Below are 25,261 nucleotides of genomic sequence, written 5' to 3' on the forward strand. Positions count from 1 at the left end.
TTTAATAGCGCCACTGACATCACACCATCCAAGCACATCGGTAATGACATCCTATGACTTCCTAATAAAGAGGAACTGAAACTCCAAAAAGAAAAATGCTAATTGGTATGTTTAGAAGAGTCATGCAGAGTCTTTTCTCTCTCTTTTACTTAGCAATGTTTTAATTCCCTACAGTGAACACCCCTGACTTATTACTCATGTCATACAGGAGTTACATCAACAGCAAAATGACTGAGAAAATGGTTGTATTGGGGGGACCTACCAATGACTGACCAGTGGCTCCCCTCACTTTCTGTTTTTTCCCAAAGTGCAGTCAGGGGGTGCCACGCTTAATTGGTATGGGCAATTTAAAGCATTTGGCCAATGTTTCTCTAAAGGTTGCTAGGGGTTCTTTGACCAATGGGTATTCTGGTCCTTAGGTCAGTTTAAGTGACACCAATGATGTTTTCGGCTGTCTATAAGGGTGGCATTCTTCCCACCAGCCAGCACACTAACGTACTGTAATCTGTGGAATTAGTAATTATAGAAGAGGTTCCCTGAAGACCTGAACGTTATTCCCCTCATGTTGGAACGGTCTAGAATGGCTAAGGTAAAGCAATGTGTCTCTACACCAATGACCCAAAGTGACCTGTGACCTCATGTATTCCTGTTTACCTTCACTGGTTTTTGACTCCTGCCTGTTTCTTACAACAACAGCCTACAGCCCATCCTCAGTTTTGGTGCCTCTGGTACCTTATGGGTGCCTGCTCTGGTGTGTCTGAGGGCAGCAACTTAGGAGTCACCTGCAATGAGTCCACCACTTCTTGTTGGGTTCTCTGTTCAACACTTCAGCTCAAGCTACAATACAAAAGACCAGAATTCTGGATAAGCCTGCTTATAGCATATTCCGACCCTGCGATGTGACACAAGGTGCAAAGTATTTATTTTCTCATACAGGAATTCCTGGAGGAAAGGCAGTGTTAGTACATTGCATGTCTGAATAAAATCCAGCCTTGGCACAAGTGACTTGAGGACCAATGTTCTGTATTGGAATTCACTGCAAATGGACCTTCATAGGACATTGGGGTCACTTAGTAAATGATATTGCACTTGATTGAGTGAATCATTATTATGATGACTAAAGATGAGTGATAAAGGAAGTATAAGAGATACAAGCAAATAAAAAACAATTGATTGTTTTTTTGTACAAATTCAATTTTTTAATAAACCATAGTAAATGTATTAATATCACACATTAGTCATAGTGCAAAATGGAACAGGTTCAGCATTACACAGATGAAATGGTAAACATAAACTATTAGGCTTTAAAGACAATAAGGACTTGGTAATTTATTCCATTTTATTCCAAGATCAATCTATGGCTGATATTTCAATATCAGGAAAATAAGGCCACACTGCAGCACAATGCTGGTCATGTACATTCCTCTGAGGTTCAAGCATACATTTCTCATTGCTCCTGGCTTGGTCCTGTCTAAAGTAATGTTGGCCGAGTATGTTAGGCCTAGTAAACCCAAGCTGATCTTTTGCTGGAGCTGTCTGAACAATTTTTCAATCAGCAATAATGGTATTGCTCCTCGCTATTATAATAACATGGCTCTGCCTGTTGGCATTGTAAACAGTAGGGAGGGTCCTGATTGTCTGCTCCTCATTCACTTACATTACCCCATCAGCAAGTGGCAGTTGAGTGAGGTCCAATCAGGCTGGTCAATGGGTGCATGGTAGTTATACTACCATGTAATGGAAACAGACAAAGACAGAAATGAATATCCACATTGATAAAATAGAAGAATAAGTTGAGATATGAAGGAACCGACTCTGCTTGTCTTAATTAGTGGCGCTCCATTGGACAGGTTGATAGGTGCACCTATTGTTACCAGGGAGATATCAATCATTTATCGGGTTGTTAATCATCATTCAATGTATGGCCAGCATATTTTTCCCCTATCCTGGGGTAGGGTCCTTCTCCTCTTGTGTTACTGTCTGTATCTCTTTCATTTTCAACCCCTATTTAATGTACAACACTGTGTAATTTGTTGGTGCTATATCTTATTTATTATTATTAATAATAATATTATTATTATTATTAATAATATTAATTTTATATCTAAACAAGAAAATGGCATTTTTGGTTCTAGTTATATTTTAAAATCAGCCATCTTCACATTCTATAATTAGCTGCTGGTGCTTCAGATTCAGTGAATTATCCTAATGGAGAAATTCCGATGGCCAGAATATTATTACAGAGATGTAAACAAGAAGCAGAAATGTTACTTGTGCTAGTCAGGATTCTCAGTAAGGTTTTAAAAAAAATGAGGCATTCCCAAATTATTATTTTTTTTTTTTGTTTCAAAAATGATAAAGTGGCTGGACAAAGAAAGGGTAGCAAAGCGGCTTTATCTGTATAATCGGAGGGGTTCTGCTGTCACATTGACAGCCAACCTTTGTGCTTAATAAATCAAGGTTTGGATTCTAACACCAAGTGGGTGGCTGTCACTGACAACATAGCTCAGCTGTTCACACAGGGAGAGCTGCTCCGCCAGTGCAATATCCAGGACTGAGCTGTCGATATGACCGCTCGATCTTGCATGATGCAGAGGACAACCATGAGACACAGAGAAGAGTAAAAGCTGCACCTCCCCAGCACGGTGTCCAAGGTGAGTGCCTCTACCCAGCCTGTCCCTGCTAACAGCTTTTGGAAGCCCCACCTTTAGAAACTCCTGTAATACCAGTAAATTGACAACAAGAGTGGACCCCTAATGAACCAGTTTAAAATCAATAACTTTTGAGTGTAAACAATGTTCTGGGGTCCATCACATCAAGAAGCATAGCACCATGAAGATCCTCATTTTATCACAGTCTTAGTACAAAGAGCTGCTGATATTTCACATTGTCATCCAGTTTAAAGCTGAACTCCAGACCTACAGATAAATATACATATATATTACCAACACTATATGGGAGCTGATGTACTTGCCAAAGGATTTGTGATTTTGTATATCCAGTCCTGAGATTTACAGAGCTCTGCCGCACAGCACAAAGAGGCTTCTGATGTAATTAAGTAACTCATTAATCTTGTCCTTCTTGTGACCAAACAGTGAAAAGAAAACTGATGATTTCTTTTTGCTTCCTCTGCTATCAATATGTTCCTTGTTAGCACTTAAGCACCACAGCACACATCATTGACTCCTGCAGCTTTTTTGTCTCCCTATCCCAGCTCAGTTGCACATGTGAGTGCAAGAAGATGATATTAGGGCAAATTCGGGTACTTAAATGGCTTGCCTTGAAAAAATCACTTTATGACGTAGTAAATAATATAAAGTTGCATTAGGTTTCCACTGATTCTTGGTTGTATTGGCAGCATCACTTTACATGCTTCTGAAATCATTGGCAGGTGCATTTGACCTCATTCTGACTTGCATTTGACCTGCTTCTTTTCCTATTGACGTATAGAAAAATTTGGAGATCAGCTTAAAGGTTTTGGATTCCAAGGAGCTTGTAGGATAATAATGATTGCAACATTGCCCTTGCATATACCAAGTGAGATAGAGGAGATCTTTGTCTTTTTGTGTCAGGACAGGCTGCAATTCTTGTCTTTCCTTTTTGGTGATCGAACGGGAGCTGGAGGTAAGGGGTGACCTGGAGGCCTCATAAAAGCAGGTAATGGGATGGGTTCCCCTAAAAAGTACCCATCCTCTTCATCTTCTGAGGAGGAGGATGAGGATGAGGAAGTGAACGATGGGTAGGTAAACCTTATAGGTTCTTTGAGTTCAGTACTAAGGGGTATACTGAAAGTGACCCGAGGACCTGTCCTAGTTTGATTTCTCAGGTCAGGCAGAGATCGTCTTTGGGACGATTCACGGGTAAACTGAGGCGGCGGCCCCCTCAGACTGGAGTGTATGGATCTCGCAGGTGGCACATGAGCATGACATGACTGTGGGGTCCTAGACTGATCAATCATGGACATGGATCTCCTTCCTCCTCCCATTCTTCTCTCACCAAAGCTGTCACCTTCTGGGTCCGTGTTTGTAGAAGTGCCAATATCTCTCGTCTCTTTACGTGGAGACACCTCTGACTGTGTTGGGCTGATGGAGCGTTCGCTGCTTGCACGTGCCAAGCTGCAGGCCCGGGAGCAGTAAATCTGGCCATGGCGTGGTAAGAAGGGCTTACCAAGAAGAGAATTTCCACACCGTCCGCAGCAAAAACAGCGATCGGACGCATGCCAGTGCTGCGCTCCGTGTGAGAGCTGACCTTCATCTACACCTAAAGGCAAGGACAGGTATAGAACTATTACTAAACAGTCACTTAATAAACAATGTAAATAACATACAACCAATTGAAATAGAATGAAAACTGTACAAATATTATTAAGATGTGAAGAAGCCTTTCCTTACCAATGCTTTCCCCGCAGCTGTCACAGTACTGTGCAAACAACTTCTCATAACACGTGCCGCAATAAGGCCTTTTCTCTTTCATAATATAGCGTTGTCCAACCAGGGCGCATTCACACTCGAAGCAGCAAAAGTGTCTTGTGTGCCAGTGGGAGCCCTCAGCCTCGGTGCACTCCACTGAGAAGATCACCTGCATGAGGAAAAAGGTTCAATATTATCATTACAATTGCTAAATGTTCATTTAAACATATTCCTCAGTAGCCACAAAGGATATAAATCAACTATGTGCGCTGAATGCCTTTGTAAGCCCAAAAAAACAAATCCGAGACATCTTTACTGTGCTGTACATTGCCTGTGCAGACAGAAGAGATGTGGGAGGAGTCAATCAGGCCATGCCCATTGCAGGCCAAATGAAGAAAACTACAGGAGAGGGCGGATACAAGACCATCACCCTGCACAAGTGGAGAGAGCAGCAGTGTCTGGTCTTTAATTCACTCTGGGATCCTGCACAAATGTAGAAGAAACATACAAAGCACTCCAAGTTTTGAAAAAGAATATGCATGACTTTGAATTTGGATAGTATTTGTTTCTCTGGAATTTCAGCTTTACAAACCCAGCAACACAACCTACCCTCATACAAAACCCAGGTTGGCAATCTGCATTACATTGGGCAGCATGGTGGCTCAGCAGTCACCAGCATGTTAAATCTTGGACAGGATAATATCTACAAGGAGTCTGGATGTTCTCCTTGTGTTTGCATAGATGTTCACTCACTTCGTCAAAACCGTATTGGTGGGTTACTTGGCTTCCACCAAAAATTTGCTATAAGTTGTATTGATGATGTATGACTATGGTAGTGAATATTAGACAGCCCAGGGCCAATTTGAGACAGGTCTATGTAATATTACCAATGCAATGACAGAAAGTCCCAAGCTCTATTCAAAGTAAAAAATAAATATTGGCTAAAGATACACAAGGAAGTACTCACTTGCTGCTGCAAAAGAGCTCACACTAACCTCATCACAAGCTAAGCAGCGCGGGCGCTGAAGTTCAGCATGATGGCGGCCGCAGTACACTTGTCCATCCTGGTAGAAGTAAATGAGGTCACACAAGAGCTCTGAGCAGCGGGCACATGTAAAACATTGAGGATGCCAGCAAGCGCCCAGGCCCGCCCTGGAAGCAAATACAGCCACATCACCACCGCTGATCTGATGGCCACACTGCAGAAGGAAAATAGAGGGTTCTGTTACCACTAATTTTATATCATTAAAAATGCAAACTGTGATAGTATCATGTATCTGCAGAGTACATCTGACTGGATATTGGAACACATTTAAAGGAATGACTATACCCAAAAGTTTTATTTTAACTTTGGATGGATGCTGGTCGAGCACCACATTTACCTAAACTCTTTGCAGTAGTTTAAGTGTCCCCTTCATCAAGGCCATAGTTAAAGGGTTATTTCAGCTACGTCCCCAAATTTTTATGATATGACTATGAACTTTGTAAAGCTCTGCATAATATGTTGGCGCTATATAAATTGCTGGCTAATAATAATGCAAATATTCCAGTTTATGAAGAGTTTATATTAGGGGGAGGAGGGCAGCATTTGACTGCAGTTGGTGGAATTCTGGAAATTTGGATTGGGAGTTTCTCATCAACATCATTCCTACAAAACACAAGCTTGACTACACTGGATTTTCTCAACACAACATCTAAAAAATTGCTATAAATGTGCAAAAAAGAAAAATTAACGAAAACCTAAATTTTTGCCACAGTGCCATCTTGTGACATGATACTAGTACTGTATCGCCTGTAGTGCTGCCTAACTCTGCTTCTGCTATCTTTCTAAGTAATAATGTGATGAAAAAATATGGGGGAACCATTGCTCTACTCATTTGTAAGATGTTTTTTTTTTTTTGGGTTGTTATGTGAACTTAACCTTGGACTTACACTTACCATGTATAAGTAAATAGTTCCACACTTACCATGTATAAGTAAATAGTTCCACACTTACCATGTATAAGTAAATAGTTCAGGAGAGTCAGAAGGACCCTTGTTCTCTGTGAGAATAAGCAATGGTCTCTATACAGAGGTCTAAAACATTTCTGCTGAATCTAGAGCTCTCTAAGCAGCAGGCAGTACAAACCTTGCTGTTTTCAGAATATGAAATTATCATATTATCTTATCAGGAAATGTGTGAATCTCTGCAGAGAACCACTGCTTATGCACAGAGAACCAGGGTCCTTATTTGAGCATGCTGACGGTGGACAGGTTTTGCTATGCTGTGGCATCCTGTGCACAATTTTAATACACTAAGGGCTATTTACAAGGGGAATTAAATATAACTGTGCAGTACATTTTGCACATTGCATTTCACAGCAATTCATAAAATGACAGCTGCAAATAATTTCTCTCAATAACATTTTATTATATGGGAGTTTATGCATTGCTGACCTTGTTGCATACTGTCCCATTGGTGCTTCTTGATACCGAACGTACAGTGCCACGGCCCAGGTTCTCTAGCTTCCGTTTTTGGCTGAATAGTGTCAGCAGTTCCTCCTCTTCTACTCCCTGCAAAGAGCAGCAGTACCGAGCCTAGGACAGGACCATCATACAATTACCAGCAGAACTGGGACAAGCATGAGACAAACAGCAGCACTGGGTCTGCCACAGAACCATTCATTCATCAACCTTTCACCAAAAAGCAACATGGAAAATGGAAACTAAAGGAAATGATGGTATGTTCCAGATAAACTGAATGGAATAAAAACAGTAATCTCCAATAGTTTAACTGGATTGATACTCATGATGGTGAATAACAATCTGATGCACAAAATACTGATCACTATTAGAATCGGAACCTTTGCTAATGTTTTTTTTTTACATCAGAACTGTTTCTCTTCCTGTACAGGTCTGGAAAGGGGAAAGCAGCTGAAGTGGATCAATGTCCCTACAAAGAATTCTAATGTTGAGTTCACCATATTTTGCTGTATTCCCACAAATTGCATGTCATTCTGTATTGTGTAAAGGCAGCACTGCAATACACATCAATTGACAATGTGTGTTTAGATGTCAATAAGAATAAATAGCATAACATGGCATTAATGTGCATATTTTCATGTTTTGCAGTAATGTGTGCTGTAACAAGTGTGCTGATGTGTGATTTCAACATGAATAATACAAAAGCACTTCAATCTGATGTCAAAAGCCTTCTGGGCTAGGGCAATTTCTAAGGCACATGAGTTGCAATAAGACAGCACACATGGGAACATACTATTGTGCGCTGCGGTGCTCCTCATTGGAAAAAAGGACTTAATGAGAGGGGCTCTGTCTCAGTGCTTCTTTTAAGTGCCCTGATACAAGCAGTGGGCTAGGTCTTAGGAAAAGTTTAGCAAATACTATTTAAAAATGACTTGATGAGTGGGTGTCAGGAGTGGGCTGTTTTTGAACCCAGGCTGCCCTAGGTAACACCCACATTTGATGTGTAGCCGCCATTATTAAAAGACTCATATTTAATAAATTAAATTGCTGGTCCAGGGACAGTCAGGATGGGGAGGACTAGAATAATTTGTTTATGTATGAAGAATACTACAATACAAAATGAGAAAAATAGTTTGTTTTGGCTCTGTTATCCTAAAAATAAATACAAAAATTGTGCAATACAATTGATCTGTTGAAATTGTACAGTCATATATTAAACCACTTATAGGAGCCTTCCTCCAACTGTATTAAATTCATACAGTGAGGAGGGTTTTTTTTTCTTCAATGGTGACATGAAGACAATGGTGTCTGTTAATGCTGTTGAGTACATACAGTATGGTATTGTTTTTTGTCTCTTAATTACCAACGTGTTTTGCCCTGCTGGGCTTCATTAGAGGACTGGGAAACCTTGGAAACTACAGTAATAATAATTTGAAATATAAAAATGAAATATAAGATATAACTGGAACTTACTGGAACATAGATTTGCTGTTTAGGACATTCGTTGAACCTTATTGTGACTCTTGTGAGATCTATAATGTATTGTAATAAAATGTTTAAAAATTTGTAATTGTTTAACAATTTATTACAATACATTACAGATAGAGATTCATAATAGTATATACAGAATCGATATGACAATAGAAATTAGAGTAATGTCAATTGGACATTCTTTTAATTTGCTTTACAGTGTATAAGATGTTATGTGAAGTATATGGTATATATAACTACAATATTTTATAATGTGTTTTGATTATTTAATACATTATTATTATTGTCATTATTGTCATTTCCAAGGTTTCCCAGTTCCCTGAAGAAGCCCAGCATGGCGAAATGTGTTGGTAATTAAGGGACAAAAAACAACAACATACTGTATGTACTCAACAGCATTAGACACTATTGTCTAGCTTTAAAGAAAAAAGACCCCTCCTCACCGTATGAATTTTTTATACAGTTGGTGGAGGGGTCCCACAAGTGGTTTAATATAAGACTGTACAATTTCAAAAGATCAATTGTATTGCACAATTTGTTTGATTTATTTTTAATATAATAGAGCCAAAAAAACATCTTTTCCTCTTCTTGTTGTATTCTTCAAACATAAACAAATTAATATATGTATTATGTATGTTAATCACCAACTACACAACTACCGGTAATTTTCAAAAAAAGATGGCGGAGGACTAGATTATACTGATTGTTCTCCAGCCAGGAAATTATGCACTATCTGACTTGTTGCAGCTTCTAATGCACATTGTAAGCAATTTCTGTACAGAAGAGGACCCTGGGAGGAAGGCTGGAAGACAGATATAAAAGGACAGTTAGGTTGGTACTATCAAGACCCAAAGAACAAAGCAGGTCTGGAGGAACAGGAATCCTAGACCATGCCTCATGCCTTGACTTGGCTTTTCTTCTCACCTCACTGTCATGTGGGGGCAGTTGGTGGAGGAGTTGCCTCAGTCTGTATTTCTCTCCTGCACTCTGAACATAGGGAATCTTGTCTTCTGGTAGACATCTGAAATACTGGTGTACCTGGTACAGGAAACACAATTAAACTATCGACCGAGAAAACCATCCCCGGTTGAAATGATCACAGTGGTTGAAGAAAGCGGTACCTGCTCTGGTGTCAGCCCAGGTGGTACCCATTCATATTTTTCTGCAGCTGTATCCGAGCTGCTTTCACCTGAGGATAACCGATGTGCACCAACCAGCCGGCACAGGGAACGCTCCAAGTCCTGCAGAGGTGCTGCACTGCCGTGTTCCTGCCAGGGGCACTGACAGTGCTGGCAAATCTTCCTGAAAGAGATAAAAAAAAACAACGTATGACCATCAACAGCGAAGAAAGAATTTAAGGGGTATTGATAAAAATTTTCACCCATTTTCAAATTGAATACAAAAAAATGGGTGAAAGTTGAGTGAACCTTAGCTTGGCAATCTCTAAAACTAGACATACGCTCCTAATAATTGTTATAGACAATCCCGGGGGTGTAGATTGGTATTTTCAGCTCTTTTTAAGATTCTGAAGACTTATGATAAGAGACAGCCAGTTTTTCTGATTATGAAGTATGACAGTCCCCATACCTATTGAGTGCAGGTCACTTTATTAATGGTGGTACTCCATGGAAGCAAACACACATTTGTTGGCCTTGAAGGGGAGGGGGGGAGTGAAAAAAAAAAACAATGCATTGGTAAAGTCCCCTTAAGGTAGGGTTTTTGCATCAATAAGCAATGTGTCTTCATGGTAATATATGCTGAGCTCTGTAAAAGTCAGCAAGCTGCCAGTTATTTTAGGATCTCTGTGGAATGTCAAACTCAAAATAACACAGCAAGATGTGAGATTAACCTATCTGCGTCACTAGGAATGAAACAGAAAGTTCCCCCTTTATAGATAGCAGCTTAGCTCCATGTACTAGTATCAAGGACAGAGGCCGCACCCGGTGCAGTGTTCCCCCCCATTAAAAGGAAGCGATTATTATTTTGGGTCAATTTTATTTTTTTGGTGTATTTAAATAGTGAAAATTATATTTTTTATCCTCTATATTTTTCTGTATTTTCCACAATTGATATCAAATCATTATTTTGCATTTAAAACTTTTATAGGCTACTTCCAGACTCGCCCCCACCTCCCACTTGTCCCCTATGAACCCCTTGTGAACCCCCAGCAGTATTTTTATACTTTAGGTCTATATATCTACCTTTTCCAGTTGTCATCAGACTGGTCAGGTGACATGCAAGGTCCGCTTCCCGGTTAGACCTTTCTCCAGTGGTGCCACTCTATAAATTGTTACACAGTAATTGCAAGGTGCCATCAGGAATGGGGTTATTGATACCCTGGACTCACAGTGTGCTTTCAGTTTGCACTGATACCCACAAAATGTATGGTGGTGCCCCTCATGGGATGGATTATTGATCCTGTACATTTACAACATGTCCTCAGTCTGCACTGATACCTTACACTCACAGTGTGATGCCCAGGACATATGAGGATCCAAAGCTCTGCTTCTATCAAGATGGCGGGCTCCATATAAAGTCCAGAACAAGGCATGGTAAGTCAGTAATAGGATATAGGTTGGTCAGACCACAGACAATAATGGTGAATACTCCTTTGTCCTCTGCCTGTCTTCCAAAGTTCAGTTCCTCTTTAATAACAATCTCTTAAGGACCCTCCTAAAAGTACAACCACATTTATCAAATGCATCCTCAGAATCTGCATCCCACTTTGCAGTGTTGCACCATGATTATGCTTTACTGCTCCTTTTCACAATACAATTCTATGAACCGGCCCACTTACTAAAACAATGCATTGCATGTGTGGCTGCAACCTGATTTCAACACCTGTGGATTCTGCCATGCCACTGAAGGCGCCCTCTAGTGCCTAATCTACAAATCTCTATATCTATATGTCACAATGGGTGAGTGGAAGCTGCCAATTCCCAAATGATCCCAGTCGGGTTACCTACCTCCATCTGTGTGCGAGAAAGCCTGGACAGCGATCCTTGCAGGAGTAACATGGCTGACCTTGACCCGTGACATTGATCTCTGCACCCTGTTATGGAAATATAAAATTATTAAGATATATATATATATATTAGCTGATTACTCAGCGTTGCCGGGGTATTTATTTGTTGCAATCTTATATTATACAATAAAAGGAATCAAATAAAGCTATAGTGATTTTCTTGTCTATAGTGTTGTTTCATTTTTTTTGCCTTTGAATGCATTCAGCCAATTGCCTTAAGTTTTCTTGAAGGCACATTGTCCCTGAGCAATACATAAACACATACATACATACATACATGCAAATACGGTATACCTCTGACATATACCACAGCACTGTACAAAGATCAGCGGTGCACTCACATGAGTGTGAGTCATATGTCTAGCAAGTTTGGTTGAAATGTCTCCATGCGCTTGCTAGTGATCACCAAATATAGCTCTGACATATAGCACAGCGCTGTACAAAGATGACTGGTGCACTCACGAGTCTCAGTCATATGTATAGCAAGTTTGGTTGAAATGTCTCCATGTGTTTTTAAATGATGGTGGAACATACATACACACATTCATACATCCAATTTTATATATATAGATATATAAAATAGAAATTTTTTCCAAGTGCTAACCTGCAGTGATGTTTATACAAATGATCTTTAATTCATTTACTATTTTGACTACCCCAGAAAGAGTCCAAAACCTAGCACAACACCCTCCCTCCTAGGCCCTTTACTCCTTGGGGAGCGTCTAATCTCTGTCTGTGCTGGTCCATCTCCTTCACTCATCCCTGTAAAATTTTTATGTAGCTGCTGGGGTATGCGCAAATGGGAACATATAGGAAGTCTCTGATTTTGAGAATGGAGGCCTAGCAGCGGCATCCTTGATAGACTGCAGAGATATGGGTCTGGTGAAATACCACGTAAAAGGATGTTGCCGCAGTCCAGGTGAGATATATTATGATTGTTTTTCAGAAGTTTGGAACTTCTTTATAAATAGGTCTCAAAAAGACAAGGGGCCCTAATAATCAGGTGGTTGTTATGTGTCCACCAAACAGAGTAAGGGTTGCTATGGCAACAGGCTTCAGTTTCTGCTGCAGGCCTCAAATTGTGAGAGGTTTTCTTTCTTACAAAGAGATTGTGTGTCTACAAACAAAGTGGATAATTATTATTACCTATTTACCTTGACATTTCATTTTTTTTTTCTTCCTGTTTTGAAAAGCCCAGACCCTATCAAAACAATTAACCACACCATAGGTTATCTGTGGTGGTGCTGTTGTTGTAAGGTTGACCCTATTCATTATAGTGAATAGGGCAACGCATGCAACAGGCAAAAATGTGTGTGGCAGTGTGTTTTAGCAATGTACTCAAATTCAACACATATAGTGAGAACATCAGACCCTGCTTTCTATGCAATGTTCAATGTTTATGAATATTGGACACTAGATGAGGTGCAGTGTGCCACCCTGCACAACGTATTGGGCCTTATTTATCAAAACCTTCCAAAACTGGAATATGATTTCTTAAAAATCATTTGCTATGAGACTATTAGACTTTGACCAGATCCATTTAAGGTTTGCTGGATCACCAACATTCTCCCATGATAGTGTATCTTCTTCAGAACTTTAATAAATCAGGCCCATTGTGTATACAAGCATACCCTGAGAAAAACCTGAACCCTTCCCCACTAAAAAAAAAAAAGAAAAACATCAATGTAATGGCATTAATCAGATTTGTGTGGGAAAGCCACGGGCGCTATTGGAATGCACAGACAAGCATAAACATTAGGAGTAATCTGCCTGAAGATTGTGTAGGAGGAGTTGGATGGGAAAAACAATCAATGCATCGTACCACAAAAAATTTACACTGTGTCTTGCTTAACAAAGGCCTCAGAAAAACAGAAGCCTCCACATCTGCGCCATTGCCTGTGGCGTATCCTATGGTTTTATGAACAAACACAGAGATAGTCAAAAGTGAATATATGGGCAAAGAAAAAAAGGATTGCATGGCCCATTGGTTTGAATTGATTATAATGCAGCATTTCATCATAGGTCTTACAAATTCCTGGGCCACACTCCCTTTTTGGGCGTCTGTTTATATTGTAAAGTGGATATCGCAATCTATTCTTCGTTACATTCTGATACACTATTTCCTAGGATATTTCCTCCATATGGTAGGTCAGTGACACCCTCTTCATGCCATGATTCCTTAGAAATTAGGCTTGATGACCAACATCTTCTCTGATTGTGAGCTCTTCAGGGCAGGGTCCTCTCCTCCTCGTGTGTCACTGTCTGTTTTTGCTATTTATTAATAAAAATAACAATAGTACTGTAACCCTTACAGATAGCCAAAAAGATAATTGGTACCACCTAAACTGACCTGAGAGGTGTAAATTGCTCATTGCTCAAGGAACCCCCAGCAACCTCTGGAGGAAACCCCGGATTCCACAGAACCCTGGTTGAAAAACACCAGGTGAGGGTGTTTTTGCATCCTATTAATTTTGAATGGGCTGTTATAACACACCACATAATGGGTACCAATGCATAGTTAAAAATAAATAGGCTCTTACAGTTTTACCCCATTTGGAAGCACAAATACTTCTTGGGTATCCACTGAGAATGGTCCATTACTGTGGCAAACCTAGAAGGCATGATGTTTGGTGAAAAATGTTCTATAAAAAACGGTTGCTTCCTTTCTTAGGTGGTACTGTAGACATGGTAGAACGTAGGGAGCCATTGTAGTTGCATGGAATTTCTTTTAGAACTCAATGGAACAGTCTATAGGAGCATCAGTATGTGGGATAATGAGGGGGTGAGGAGGAACTAAGGTGATTCTACAGAACAGCTTTGACAAGCTGAGGTGTTGGGCCACTGTGACTGCTGCCAAGGTAGCAAGCATTCTCTGTTGGAACATATATAGTGAGAGGGGTCCTGAAATTTGTACTAAAGACAATAAACTACACAATCTTGTAATGGTAGAAATATTCATAGGAATCATGTGGTCATGGCCCCCCTATACTAGTGTAAGACCAGAGGGTCACATCACAAATCTCTTGACCATTTCAGGTACACCTATAACCACCAGCTCCCCTGTTCCTATACTGAGGTTTCCATGTATAGGTGACAGGTTCACTTATTTACAGGACTAGAAGAACAGAATGCAATTATCTCTGCTGACACAAGGCTTCCCAAAAATTCCAGAGACAAAACATTATTGACGGGATGTACTGAACTTCTCTAAACCCTGATCATTAGTCCAAACACCAATTTGTATGACTGTAATGTTTGTGCAATTAGAGGGAGTCACATGCAGAAATCAGGAAGGGGAAAAAGGAGGGACGAAGGTGAAGCAGCTAGAGAATCTCTGATCATAAGGGAGATAGTTGGTAATTGCAGAGTAAACCCTTTAAACTTTTTGAAGGTTTATTTGCCCTCGGATACGTTAAAAAGCAGCCAAATGAGGGCTTCGGGGGGGGGGGGGGTGATGTAGTAAAAATGTGCATGTCCTAGACCAGATGTGTACTTCAAAGACTCATGTGGAATTTATAGTCTCAGGGTTGGTGGAAAACATATATACATATGTATATATATATATATATATATATTTTTTTTTTTTTTTAGAAAGCTATTATGGGGGAACAAAAGCACTCCACACTTTTCTTTCTAGGAAATCATCTGCAGGATGAGAAGTTACACTTCATGGGCAGCATGCTGCATTTTTATATTAAAATTCATAAGGAGTTGTTTCTTTACCAGGTGGGTCCAGAGGGGTTCCCTTTCCTGGATGAGTTCTAAGGAGATTCCCCTTTCTGGTTAGGTTCTGAGGGATTCTCTTTACTGGATGGGTCCAGAGGGGTCCTCTTTTCCGGATAGCTATTGAGAAGACCCCCGATTTGTGATGGGTTCTGAGGAGGCCCCCCTTCCTGGATAGGTTTTAAGGGGCCCTCTAAACTGGATAGGTCCAGAGTGGTTTCCTTTTCTGGATGGGTCCAGAGGGGTCCTCTTTCCTGGATGTGATCTGAGGGGCCCTCTTTTCAGGAGGGGATCTAAGGAGCCTTCTTTTCTGGATGGGTCCAGAGGGGGTCTCCTTTTCTGGATGAAAACAAGTGTACTCAAACCCAAACAGGATAAAAGTTGAACGTGAACCCAATCCAATGATAGCCAAATCACCTTCACACCTCTGCACACCATAACACATGTATGTATGTCCTGTAGACATAACAGGAAGTAAAAGGGAATCACTCACATTCACTCTTGATGATCATGACAAACAGACAAATCTCTTTAAAGGGGACCCTGTCATATTTTCCCCATCTTCACTCCTTCTACACTTAAAGGGTAAAAAAAATACACATAAAGAGAAAAAAAGTTTATTATACTTTACCCTTGTCTCCTACAATATTGGACATCATACCACTGTCCTTCCAGGTAGACTGCTCTGCGTTCCTGCAGAACACAGATTCAACAATGGTATGTGCCCCAAAAATTAGGTCAGCTGACCTCCAAAATATAGTAAATGACCAGGTTTTCCCATCAATTGATTTTGCCAAGATTTATTGGGCTCAAATTTTGAAACCATTGCAGGCACCATTGTCACACATAAATTGGCCACCACAGAGCCCAGACCTAAACCCCATGGAGAATCTTTGGTATGGGTTGGGGAAGACTTTAAACAGCTCCGACTCATCATCAATACAAGGTCTTGGGGAAAAAATTAATTGCTGAAAAAAAATCGTTGTGACATTGCATTAGTTTATTAAATCGATATCGATAGGAAAATGTGTGCAGTAACAAAAACAACTGACATAGGTGGTCCTTTGAAATTTTAGAGTGCGTGTCCTTTTTTCTTTTTTTTTTTTGAGCCCTTGTCTTTTCTGTAATCCCAGAGGCCATAAACACTTGATTTGCCCATAACACACCAGTATGACTGGTCCTGTGTATACCCTGAGGGCACCTTCCCTGCTATCAGATTTCTCATGGAGATCAAAGCTACCCTGAACCAGGGACTATGTGAGCTGCATTTTCTGCCTTGCTGCATACCTTCCCTAGCATATAGGAGCTGCATCTGGGAGGGTGCAGTGTTTAACATCAGTTTAAAAGCACCGAGCCGTAGCAAACCCTGAATACAAAAGTAAAAGCACTTAATAGTTAACTTCGACTTTTGTAATAATTCACTGGCTGTTAGGCTTTATTTGCCATAAATGAAAGCCGACAGCTAGTCATGGTGGGAAAAAATATAAACCATAGAAAAGAATCTTACTGTCCAACCAATCAGATTTTCCTATCATTATTATCATTATTATTATTATGTGTTGTATAGTGGCAACATATTACGCAGTATTGTACAGGGTTTATAGTTGTGCGACTAACTGTCCTTCAGAGGAGCTCACAATCTAATCCCTATCAATGCCCAACTAACCCCAGCTATACACCCAATATGATGGATTCAATGGCTAATCAGCGTGGAGCGCTCCCTATAAATCAGCAGCCAATGGGATCACTTCTTCTGTTCACAGTAACAACACAGCTTTTATTGTAGAGAGCTTGGAGCATTTCCATTGGTTATTGGATGTTAAAAGCACTGCCCACTGATTTGCATAAACCTGCTGGAGTGGGCAAGGGCAGGGGTCAAGTAGCTCTTAATTGGACTGGTTGATGGGTGCATGGCAGTCCTGCCAGGTAGACAATCGATATCAAGGAGATATTATTTCCATAGTCATGCACCTATCGACCAGTGAACGACCAGCTAAAGTCTGGGTTCACACTTCCATGTTGCACTAATGAAAGTAACATGACCCCCCTCCATCACCACCACTATAAATCAGAACTGCAATTCCCAACATCAACTGAGCATGTACAACAGCTTACCTATCTAGGTGCTGGTGTGTTGCCATTTTAGCTAAATGCATTAGTGTCAATTGGAGTAAGGTCTATTTCAGGCAAGGTCAACATGCAATTAGGACTTAATTTAGTACAGTTTATTCAGTCTGAACTCAACCCAAACAAAAAGCTAAATAAACTCATGAGAGCAGCCTAAACTGTCAAAGGATTTGTATTGCTATCTGTATAGTTCTGTGATCAATACAACCCTGTCCAGCAGAGTACAAGAACTCATCTTTTATACTGCAGTTTCATTTACAGGCCTGCCATCATATTTCTGGACAGTAAAAAGAGAAGCAAAATGCTGCTTCGCTCATCTCTCTGTTTCTTTCTCTTTCTATTAGTAAGCTGTTTGCATTGCAAATCACCCGATAGGTACCCGACTGTGCTGCTTTTGGATTACTCAGAAGCATGGTGACATCACCCTCACCTAGGCCAATACTCAGCCTTCCTCATAGGAATAGTGATGCCATCTTCACCAAGGTCAATTCTCAGTATCAGGTCATACTCAGGATCTCTCCACCCAAAAAAAGACAAAGAAAAGCACAGCTACAGGGAGAGCACAGGCAATCATGGTGACTACTCCTTTGCCCATGGCCTGTCCTTTTCAAAGGCATAGCTTTCAACGGTTAGATCTGCTTTAAACGTCTTTTGATTTTGTCTGTGCATTTCTCCCAAGGATGTATGTCCCTAAGTTATGCTGCTTCATACCTGCTAATAACCCTTGGAAATGTGAAGTTGTACAGTCTAGGTGTTACCTGGTGAAGTGGATATAGCCATGAAAAGATAGGACTAGTTCCTCATGTTTTGAACCCCATGGAATGCTAGAAAAAGCTGTAAGTTCTACAACTCAAGGAATCTCGGTCCTGCCCCTATGCTACACAGGTCAATATACATTCATTCAGCACGGTTAAAAAGCCGTAGATTCCAGGTCACTGAAGTTCCATTCCACCTGAACACCACTGTCTACAACTAGTGTTTACTTATGTGAATGTGTATTCACATGGATGTATAGTAGTGGAAGACACAGTCACAAAACAGAAACTTGCAAACACACCTGAAGTTGTTACATGGTGGCACCTTTCATCTGCACCTCCAATGGAGCTGGCCACCGAAATGGGCAGACCCCTACAAGCCATGCTGGTTAGGTAGATCCACGCTCATATCAGTGGAAGACTCCATGTGGTCCTGCACTACAGAAATTGTAGAGATCCCCTAATCTCAAGCCATGTCCAAAATTGGGCACTTCTCCTGATCTTACAGATCCGAGGCGTTAATCTGGATCTCTAAATTTTGAGACTTGGTCCTCTGATGACCATAAAAACTTTACGTGCTTGCTCATTTTACCTCCTTATGCCTCGCCGTAGAAGGACAAGTCTTGACCACCAACCCGACCTCCGGTCCTTCTGCACACACAGGCAAGAAAAAGATGTGGGGTGATATAGGATGGCAGCGAATGAAGTCTGTATGTAAGAATATATGCTGGGACCGTAAAAAAATGATTGGGAGGGGACATTTTGGGTTACAGTGCATAACCTTTAGAAACTATAGGTCAATCTTCTGTACAGTGATTAAGGATGAAAATGTGGAGGTGTTAGGTATGTGTAGAGGGGCTGTAGTCTACCAAAGGTCCTCAGGCACCCCTCAGGCCCCAGAGCTTTACAGTTTTTCGATATAATAGAAGCAAACAAATGTAGCTCATTATTATACATTAATAATTTATTACAGTTTAATACATAGAGCACAGAGAGAGATAGGAATCACATGCAGCCAACTAGGAGAGCCCCTGAGCATGATGCTACAAGGAGAAATGAGAACGATGACTTCATCATTGTGCCTTTTCTCCATTCACTGTCCAATCACAAGGCAGTGGCGAAACCTGAATGCAATACTGCAACACAGTTCAGGTTCCCCGCCCCCCCGCCAGATAGTGCCGTGCCATGCAACAGTGATGTGTAGATTTCAGGACAGAACCACAGTAAATGGACAGAAATGCAAATGCAGGTAAACAGCTCATACATATGTATTACATCTGTGTATCCAGCTGTTTCCCCAGGGCTGGCATAGATAGGTGACTCGCAGCCATAGTTGGGCACAGATCTGACTCAGTGCTGTGTGCTCATCGCATCTCATCAGGATAACCAGAGAAGCACATGTATGGAGCATATTTCAGTCGGCCATGTGATACTTGTTTAATACATCACAATTGGTACTAATAAATGGATTTGAGAAAAGTAGCAAAAAAATAGATGGTGTTCTCTACAGTTTTTAGTGACCACCCCAAGTGTCCAAAAACTTCCTCCATACATAGAGAACTACTGCTGTCCAAATTTCCCATCCCACCCACCTCTCTCCCATCTCCCCACCTTTATTTCCAAGAAACAATGATGATTTGGATGCCCCTTCGGACTCGATTTTACAAAAATTTTGATTTTTTTTTCCACCATAAACGCCGAATAATCATATAAATGTCACTGCACTTTTTTCTTCAGCCAAGGATGAAGAATTCTTGGTGATGTGTGCTGAAAGCAGAGACATCCGCACACGCCAGCAATCGTGAGATTGTCCCAGACAAAGACAAATACAACAGAGGACGTGAGATAGAACAAGAGACAAAAGACCCAGCAGGGGCCAAGCGCCTTACCTGAGACCGGCGCCTCCTGGAACCGCGAAACATCCCGAGCACTGTGGATGCTTCCTGCTGACTGTTCAGGGAACTCGTTCCTGGTATGCAGTTCCGTTCACCTGAAACCAAAACCCACCCCCTACACACAGGGCTGCACCTCCCCAGGGGCGAGACAGCCCTACCTGGAAAGAGGAGACATTCATGGACTTAGAGACACACCACCCTCCCTTACACACATGCTCATTATAAGATCAGAGGGGGGGATATATACAGGTAGAGAGCAGCTTTATAATTCTGCCCCCAGATACCTGATATGAACCTGATTTCTGTGTCTATACTGATCTTTAGCTGGACCTCTGATCCTGCAGACCTCAAATGGAGAAAACTCCAGAGATGGTCAACCAGAAGGTCTGCGGAGTCAAACATATTGGACTACAGTAACCTAATATGTCTGGAGGAAGGAAGGTAAAGGATGGACAAAACTGAACATTTAAATACATGAAGGGTGTGTATGAGGTTCAGGAGGGCAGAATATATAATATAAAGCTTGGATCAAAAACACAGGGCATGACCCCATGTGGAAAGTTCAAAAAGTTTTTTTGTTTTTTTTTACTGAAAGAGTAGTCGGGCTTGGAACAGACTTCAGGAAGAGACAGTAGTTAGAAATGTACTGTTGCTAAGGTACCAGGTTCAAATCCCAGCCAGGACACTATCTGCATGGAGTTTGTATGTTCTCCCTCTGTTCTTGTAGTAATTCTGTTTCTTCCTACATGTCAAAAACATACTAGGTTAACTCAGTGGTTAGCACTCGGCCAGGACTCTACCTGCATGGAGTTTGTGTGGGTTCGGTCGGGGCCAGTCAGAAATTGGCTTCCCCCCAAAAATTGACCTTGTGGTAATGATGTGACTAGGGGCATTAGATTGTGAGCTCCTTTGAGGGACAGCTAGTGACATGACTATGGACTTTGTACAGCGCTGTGTAATATGTTGGCACATGTAAATACTGTGTAATAATAGGTTATTTGGCTTTACCCCAAAAATTAACTATATACTGTGATAAAGACATGGCAGGGATTTTAGATTGTGAGCTCCTATTAGGGACTTGGCTATGTACAGCGCTGAGGAATATGTTGGCGCCATACAAACACATGATAACAGTAAAACCCTATTGAGTCAGCCAACAATGGGTGGGTGCCTGGGACCAACATACTCGGGAACAAAAAGATTAAAACAGGACTAAACCCTGCTATATTTTCTTCTCCCCGTTCCGTTGCAGGACGCCGCCAGCTTTTTCCTTCTTCTCTTCCTAGATAGATTTGCATTGGCCAGGCCGTGATGATGTATCACCTTTGCAGGCACATGGGAGTTCAATAAGTTCTGGCAAAAAAAAAACAAAAACACAACAATAACAAAAAGATTTGCAAAAAAAAATTCCTGAACATTGTGATGATTGTATGACACTTCCTGGAGTGTCGGTCTCCATGGTCCTCATTAGTTCCTCCCTCTGACCTCCATTGACCCAATACGGATACAGAAGGGACATGGGGGTCATGGAGTCCAATGAGCCCTATTGGTTCTTTTCTTGAACTACAGAATGTTGTGAAGATCATAAAGTGGAACAACTGGGCAGTCCTTATAAATGCCCGTATAATCGGCCCTTAACAGAAATAAAACACGGTCACATTCACATGTTTTGCAGAGATGCCATGTTACGGGTGAGGGATTTGCTTTGGCATACACTGAGCAGACCAGTAATGGATGCCAGGATGGTAGTGTGGCATCTGCCGGTATACGCTGGTCTAATATGACTTTCTGTTTGGCCACAATGAATGTTGTCTCCCGTATACACAAAGGAGTTTTGCTTACACACCAACAAACTGGTTGCCCTTCACAGCAGCCAAGTGTAAGAGCTTGTAACACCTAAATTACCCAAAATGTGTGAAAGCCACCACTTAATCAAAAGTACACAGCAAACACATTAGAGGTGAAACCAATCAAACTGGAGTTGAATTGCCTATGGTTACCTTCACAGCGACAGGTCCTTTTCAGCAATCAGCATTATTGTGGAAAAAGAGGGCAATGATAAACCTAAATTCAATCAAACTTGGCCACACCCCCTCCTGTCTGATTGGTTCAGGATGCACTAAACTTTATTCACCTATAAAAAAATAATATAACTTTTATATATATATATAAGTGACCCTGATTGGATGTGATGACATCACAGGTTCTCCTTGTCATCTTCTTCCCCATGCAGTGGGCGGGTCATTATTGTAGAGACCCCGGCAGGTCCCCAAGCAGTGCTGTTGATTGGAGCAGCTTCCTTTGTGTGAGAGGAGCTGTCCGGCTCTCTAGTGTGCTGGGTAATTTATCCCTTGAAAAATACCCAAAAAGTAGAGTGGCATTTTTGGTAATAACCCAGGGCCCCCTTTCTCAGGGGCCCCATTTGATAAATGAAAGAGGTGCATTTTTGGGCCCTGGCTTAATTTGTGCACTCTATTGTCTAAAACAGCCCCTGACTTCGAGGCTCCTCAGGTTGACCTCCCCATGTCACTACAGAACTTAGTACCTATATAGAGGTCAGAATCAATAATTGCTGTGGGGGGACACAGGAGATTGACACCTCTGTGTCAGGAAACTTCAGCCGGGGATCTCACCGGTGGTCAGTGGAGTGGGCAGAGGGAGAAGTAAGTAGCCACTCTACAGCTACCTCCTATTGACCAATATTGCAATGCCACTCCACCTAGGTGCCAACCTCACCCCAACTCCCTCCAAAGCAGTTTCAGGCCTCCATCCAGTCCAGGGGTATTTTTTGACCCTCAGTCCTGGATTACTGTGAGCCTAGTCCAATGACACGAACCCTGGGGGAGTGTAAACGTGGGCACATAGGAAGTGGACCAAAAAAGACCACCAGCCCTGGATCGAAGAGGTGGTCAGGGACAACACCAGAGTGAAGACAGCTATATATCTTTTTACCACAAGGGGAGCTATATGCAAAAAATTCCACTTTAGGAATAAAGAGCTGGGTTGACCCGATGCGTTTCACACCACTTGGCATGTAGGATTCTATATTGTGTGATGCCAGTACAGACGTAGTCACCAAATCTTTTTCCCTTGATGGTGGGAACTGGATTGGCAGGCTGGGTGGGAGATTGTAAAGGAAGGGCGGAGACCCTGAACAAGTGACTACACGGCCGGTGGCAACACACGAGTGGGGGCAGGTCAGCCACACACAGCGGCTGCGCAATGGCATGCCACAGTGCCCTTCTACATGACCAGAAAGACTTAAAGGAACAGTCCCGGTAACTTTTCTCTTTCCATGTTGTCACTACACCATCCTTACTAATTCTTCCTTATTCAGGTGCTTCCTGTAAAGGGTGACAACGGTCTGTCCTTTCCTGCGTTGGAAAAGGATGAATATAGACAGGAAGTGGCTGCAAGGAGGCTGCAGGATATCTGCACTACACGGATATGAAAAAAAAGAAACAAACAGCCCTGGTTTCTGTGTACAGATTGTACCGATATCTACATAAGGGAGGACACTATGTGCAGTCTAAAATGATGTCAAACACTCCGGCTACATGAGGGAGCCTGATTGATTGGATAAAAATTGAAGGGCTCAATTAGGTTGGTCTTCCTAATTTTAATAAGACTGTATAGATATTGTACAATCGGATTGTTTTTCTTTTCCTTTTAACGTACTTCCTGTCCCAGGGTGACAACGCTTGCTTGCCATACTACATGCATAGTACAGTTGTCACCCAAAAGTCCAAGTGAAAGGAACTTCTGTGACAACTGATGAATGAAATCAATCCTTATAAACCTCATGCACCATCCTCACGTTTGATATCCCATCAGCCTGACAAGCGCTTACACCTTTATATCCAAGATATCCATCATCATGCTGGTAAAAGCTGCGAACCAATCAAACGAGAGAGCCGAAACACAGCTGTGTTCCCTAACAACCACCAGCCAATAGGAACACACCTTGATGTTTACACTGTCAACAAGCACAGTATTGATGTTAAATGTAAACTACAGGGAGTGTTCCCATTGGCTGGCGGTTGTCACAAAGCACTTCCTGCATTATGAGCAGCAAACAAAAGTCAGGCATTGCCAATCAAACGTCTGATCAATCTATCGCTCAATTATTAGATTCCACATTTTTGTCTAATCGATAAAAATATTTTGTAGAATAGTGCTGCCTTTATTGTATTGGTGACATGTCATGACGGGGTGGCCAGCACTGCGGCATCAGGGGCCATCTGCCATAACACAGAATGAGAAGTGGCACAGGATTGGCTGGGTGAGGTAAGTACATCCACGGAACACCTAACTGGATCAGTAAGTGCAAGGAATACTTTAATAGCCGTTAATGACAAAAAAAAATTGTTACACGTTTTTATGAATATTGGGTAAAATTTGGGAACATAAAAATGTCATTTTATTCCCAGCAGAAACCAAACCCTCTTTATATTCCAGACAATAATGAGTCAATCCTCAACCCCCACCCACAACAATTCACAATTATCTCATCCCTCCGTGTGAATGCGTTCTATTGTCAGGGGAATCACAATTTCTGCACCTTTTATTACCAGCGGGAACCTTAAGAAAAAAAAATCCCATCTCTGGGTCTCCTCCTCGCCTGAAGAGCTGCGCTGGGCTTGTTCACACAGCCACTGCCTGCACCCAACCCCCGCCATTCCCCCCTCCTTCCAAATCTAAAGCAGATCAGCATTTAGAAAGCAGCTTAAGAGGAGAAAAGCCTGCGCTCTGCCTGCATCCCGGAAAGAATGTACCTTGTTCCATGATTAGAAGCAGAGGTATCTCTGCTGAGGTACGACTAACCCCTTGCTGAGTCAGAGCTAAAGTCCTCCAATCAGAGAAGCTTATGCTCACTGCTGTTTGGAGAGCTTAAGCTTTGACTCATAAGGTGTGTTAGGCTTCTGTAGAGAGACCACTGCTTCCAACAGAAAGCAAGGGTCCTTATTTGCAGGAAGAATGCCCGTTACATAAGTGGCCAGTGGGAGGCAGATTTGCATAGGGGGTCAGTAGGAGAATGTCTTATTACCCTGGTGTAAGAAGTAGAGCAACCCGGTACATCAGTGGCGTGTGGTTGGTCTGCAGCAGGAAAGATTACCATAAACATATGGCAGGCAGGAAGAGCGCCCCCATACATTGGTGGTCATGGACACAACAAATGCCCCTTTACCTCTCTGGTGGTGGCAGCCACACAGACAACTGACCCCAAACATGAGTTGTCGATGGCAGGAATACCTCCCCATGCACTGGTGGTCAATGTAAAAAAATCCCCTTTACTTCCGGCTCTGCCCTTGACATAACTATACCCATAGCAATCCACATGATTACCATAGGGACAGTTTGGAAGCAGTGGTC

The 25,261-nt window shown here is 41.7% G+C and overlaps 1 protein-coding gene across 2 annotated transcripts; it reads right to left on the minus strand.

Moving 5' to 3' along the window:
- Positions 1 to 1,184: 1,184 nt before the first annotated feature.
- On the minus strand, positions 1,185 to 20,334 carry PRICKLE3 (prickle planar cell polarity protein 3). 2 transcript variants are annotated; one of them, XM_072431846.1, is made up of 8 exons: positions 19,883 to 20,334; positions 11,330 to 11,415; positions 9,485 to 9,665; positions 9,288 to 9,401; positions 6,846 to 6,986; positions 5,405 to 5,608; positions 4,392 to 4,578; positions 1,185 to 4,260 (listed from the first exon to the last, which is right to left on the minus strand). In XM_072431846.1, the coding sequence occupies exons 1-8, from the start codon at positions 19,913 to 19,915 to the stop codon at positions 3,569 to 3,571; spliced, it is 1,638 nt and encodes a 545-aa protein (XP_072287947.1). In that variant the 5' UTR covers positions 19,916 to 20,334; the 3' UTR covers positions 1,185 to 3,568. The 2 variants fall into 2 exon arrangements, with proteins under 2 accessions (XP_072287947.1, XP_072287946.1); XM_072431845.1 differs by lacking the exons at positions 11,330 to 11,415; positions 19,883 to 20,334 and having other exon boundaries at positions 9,485 to 10,409.
- Positions 20,335 to 25,261: the final 4,927 nt, after the last annotated feature.

This window comes from Pyxicephalus adspersus, chromosome Z, assembly GCF_032062135.1.
Source record: "Pyxicephalus adspersus chromosome Z, UCB_Pads_2.0, whole genome shotgun sequence".
Lineage (NCBI taxonomy): Eukaryota > Metazoa > Chordata > Amphibia > Anura > Pyxicephalidae > Pyxicephalus > Pyxicephalus adspersus.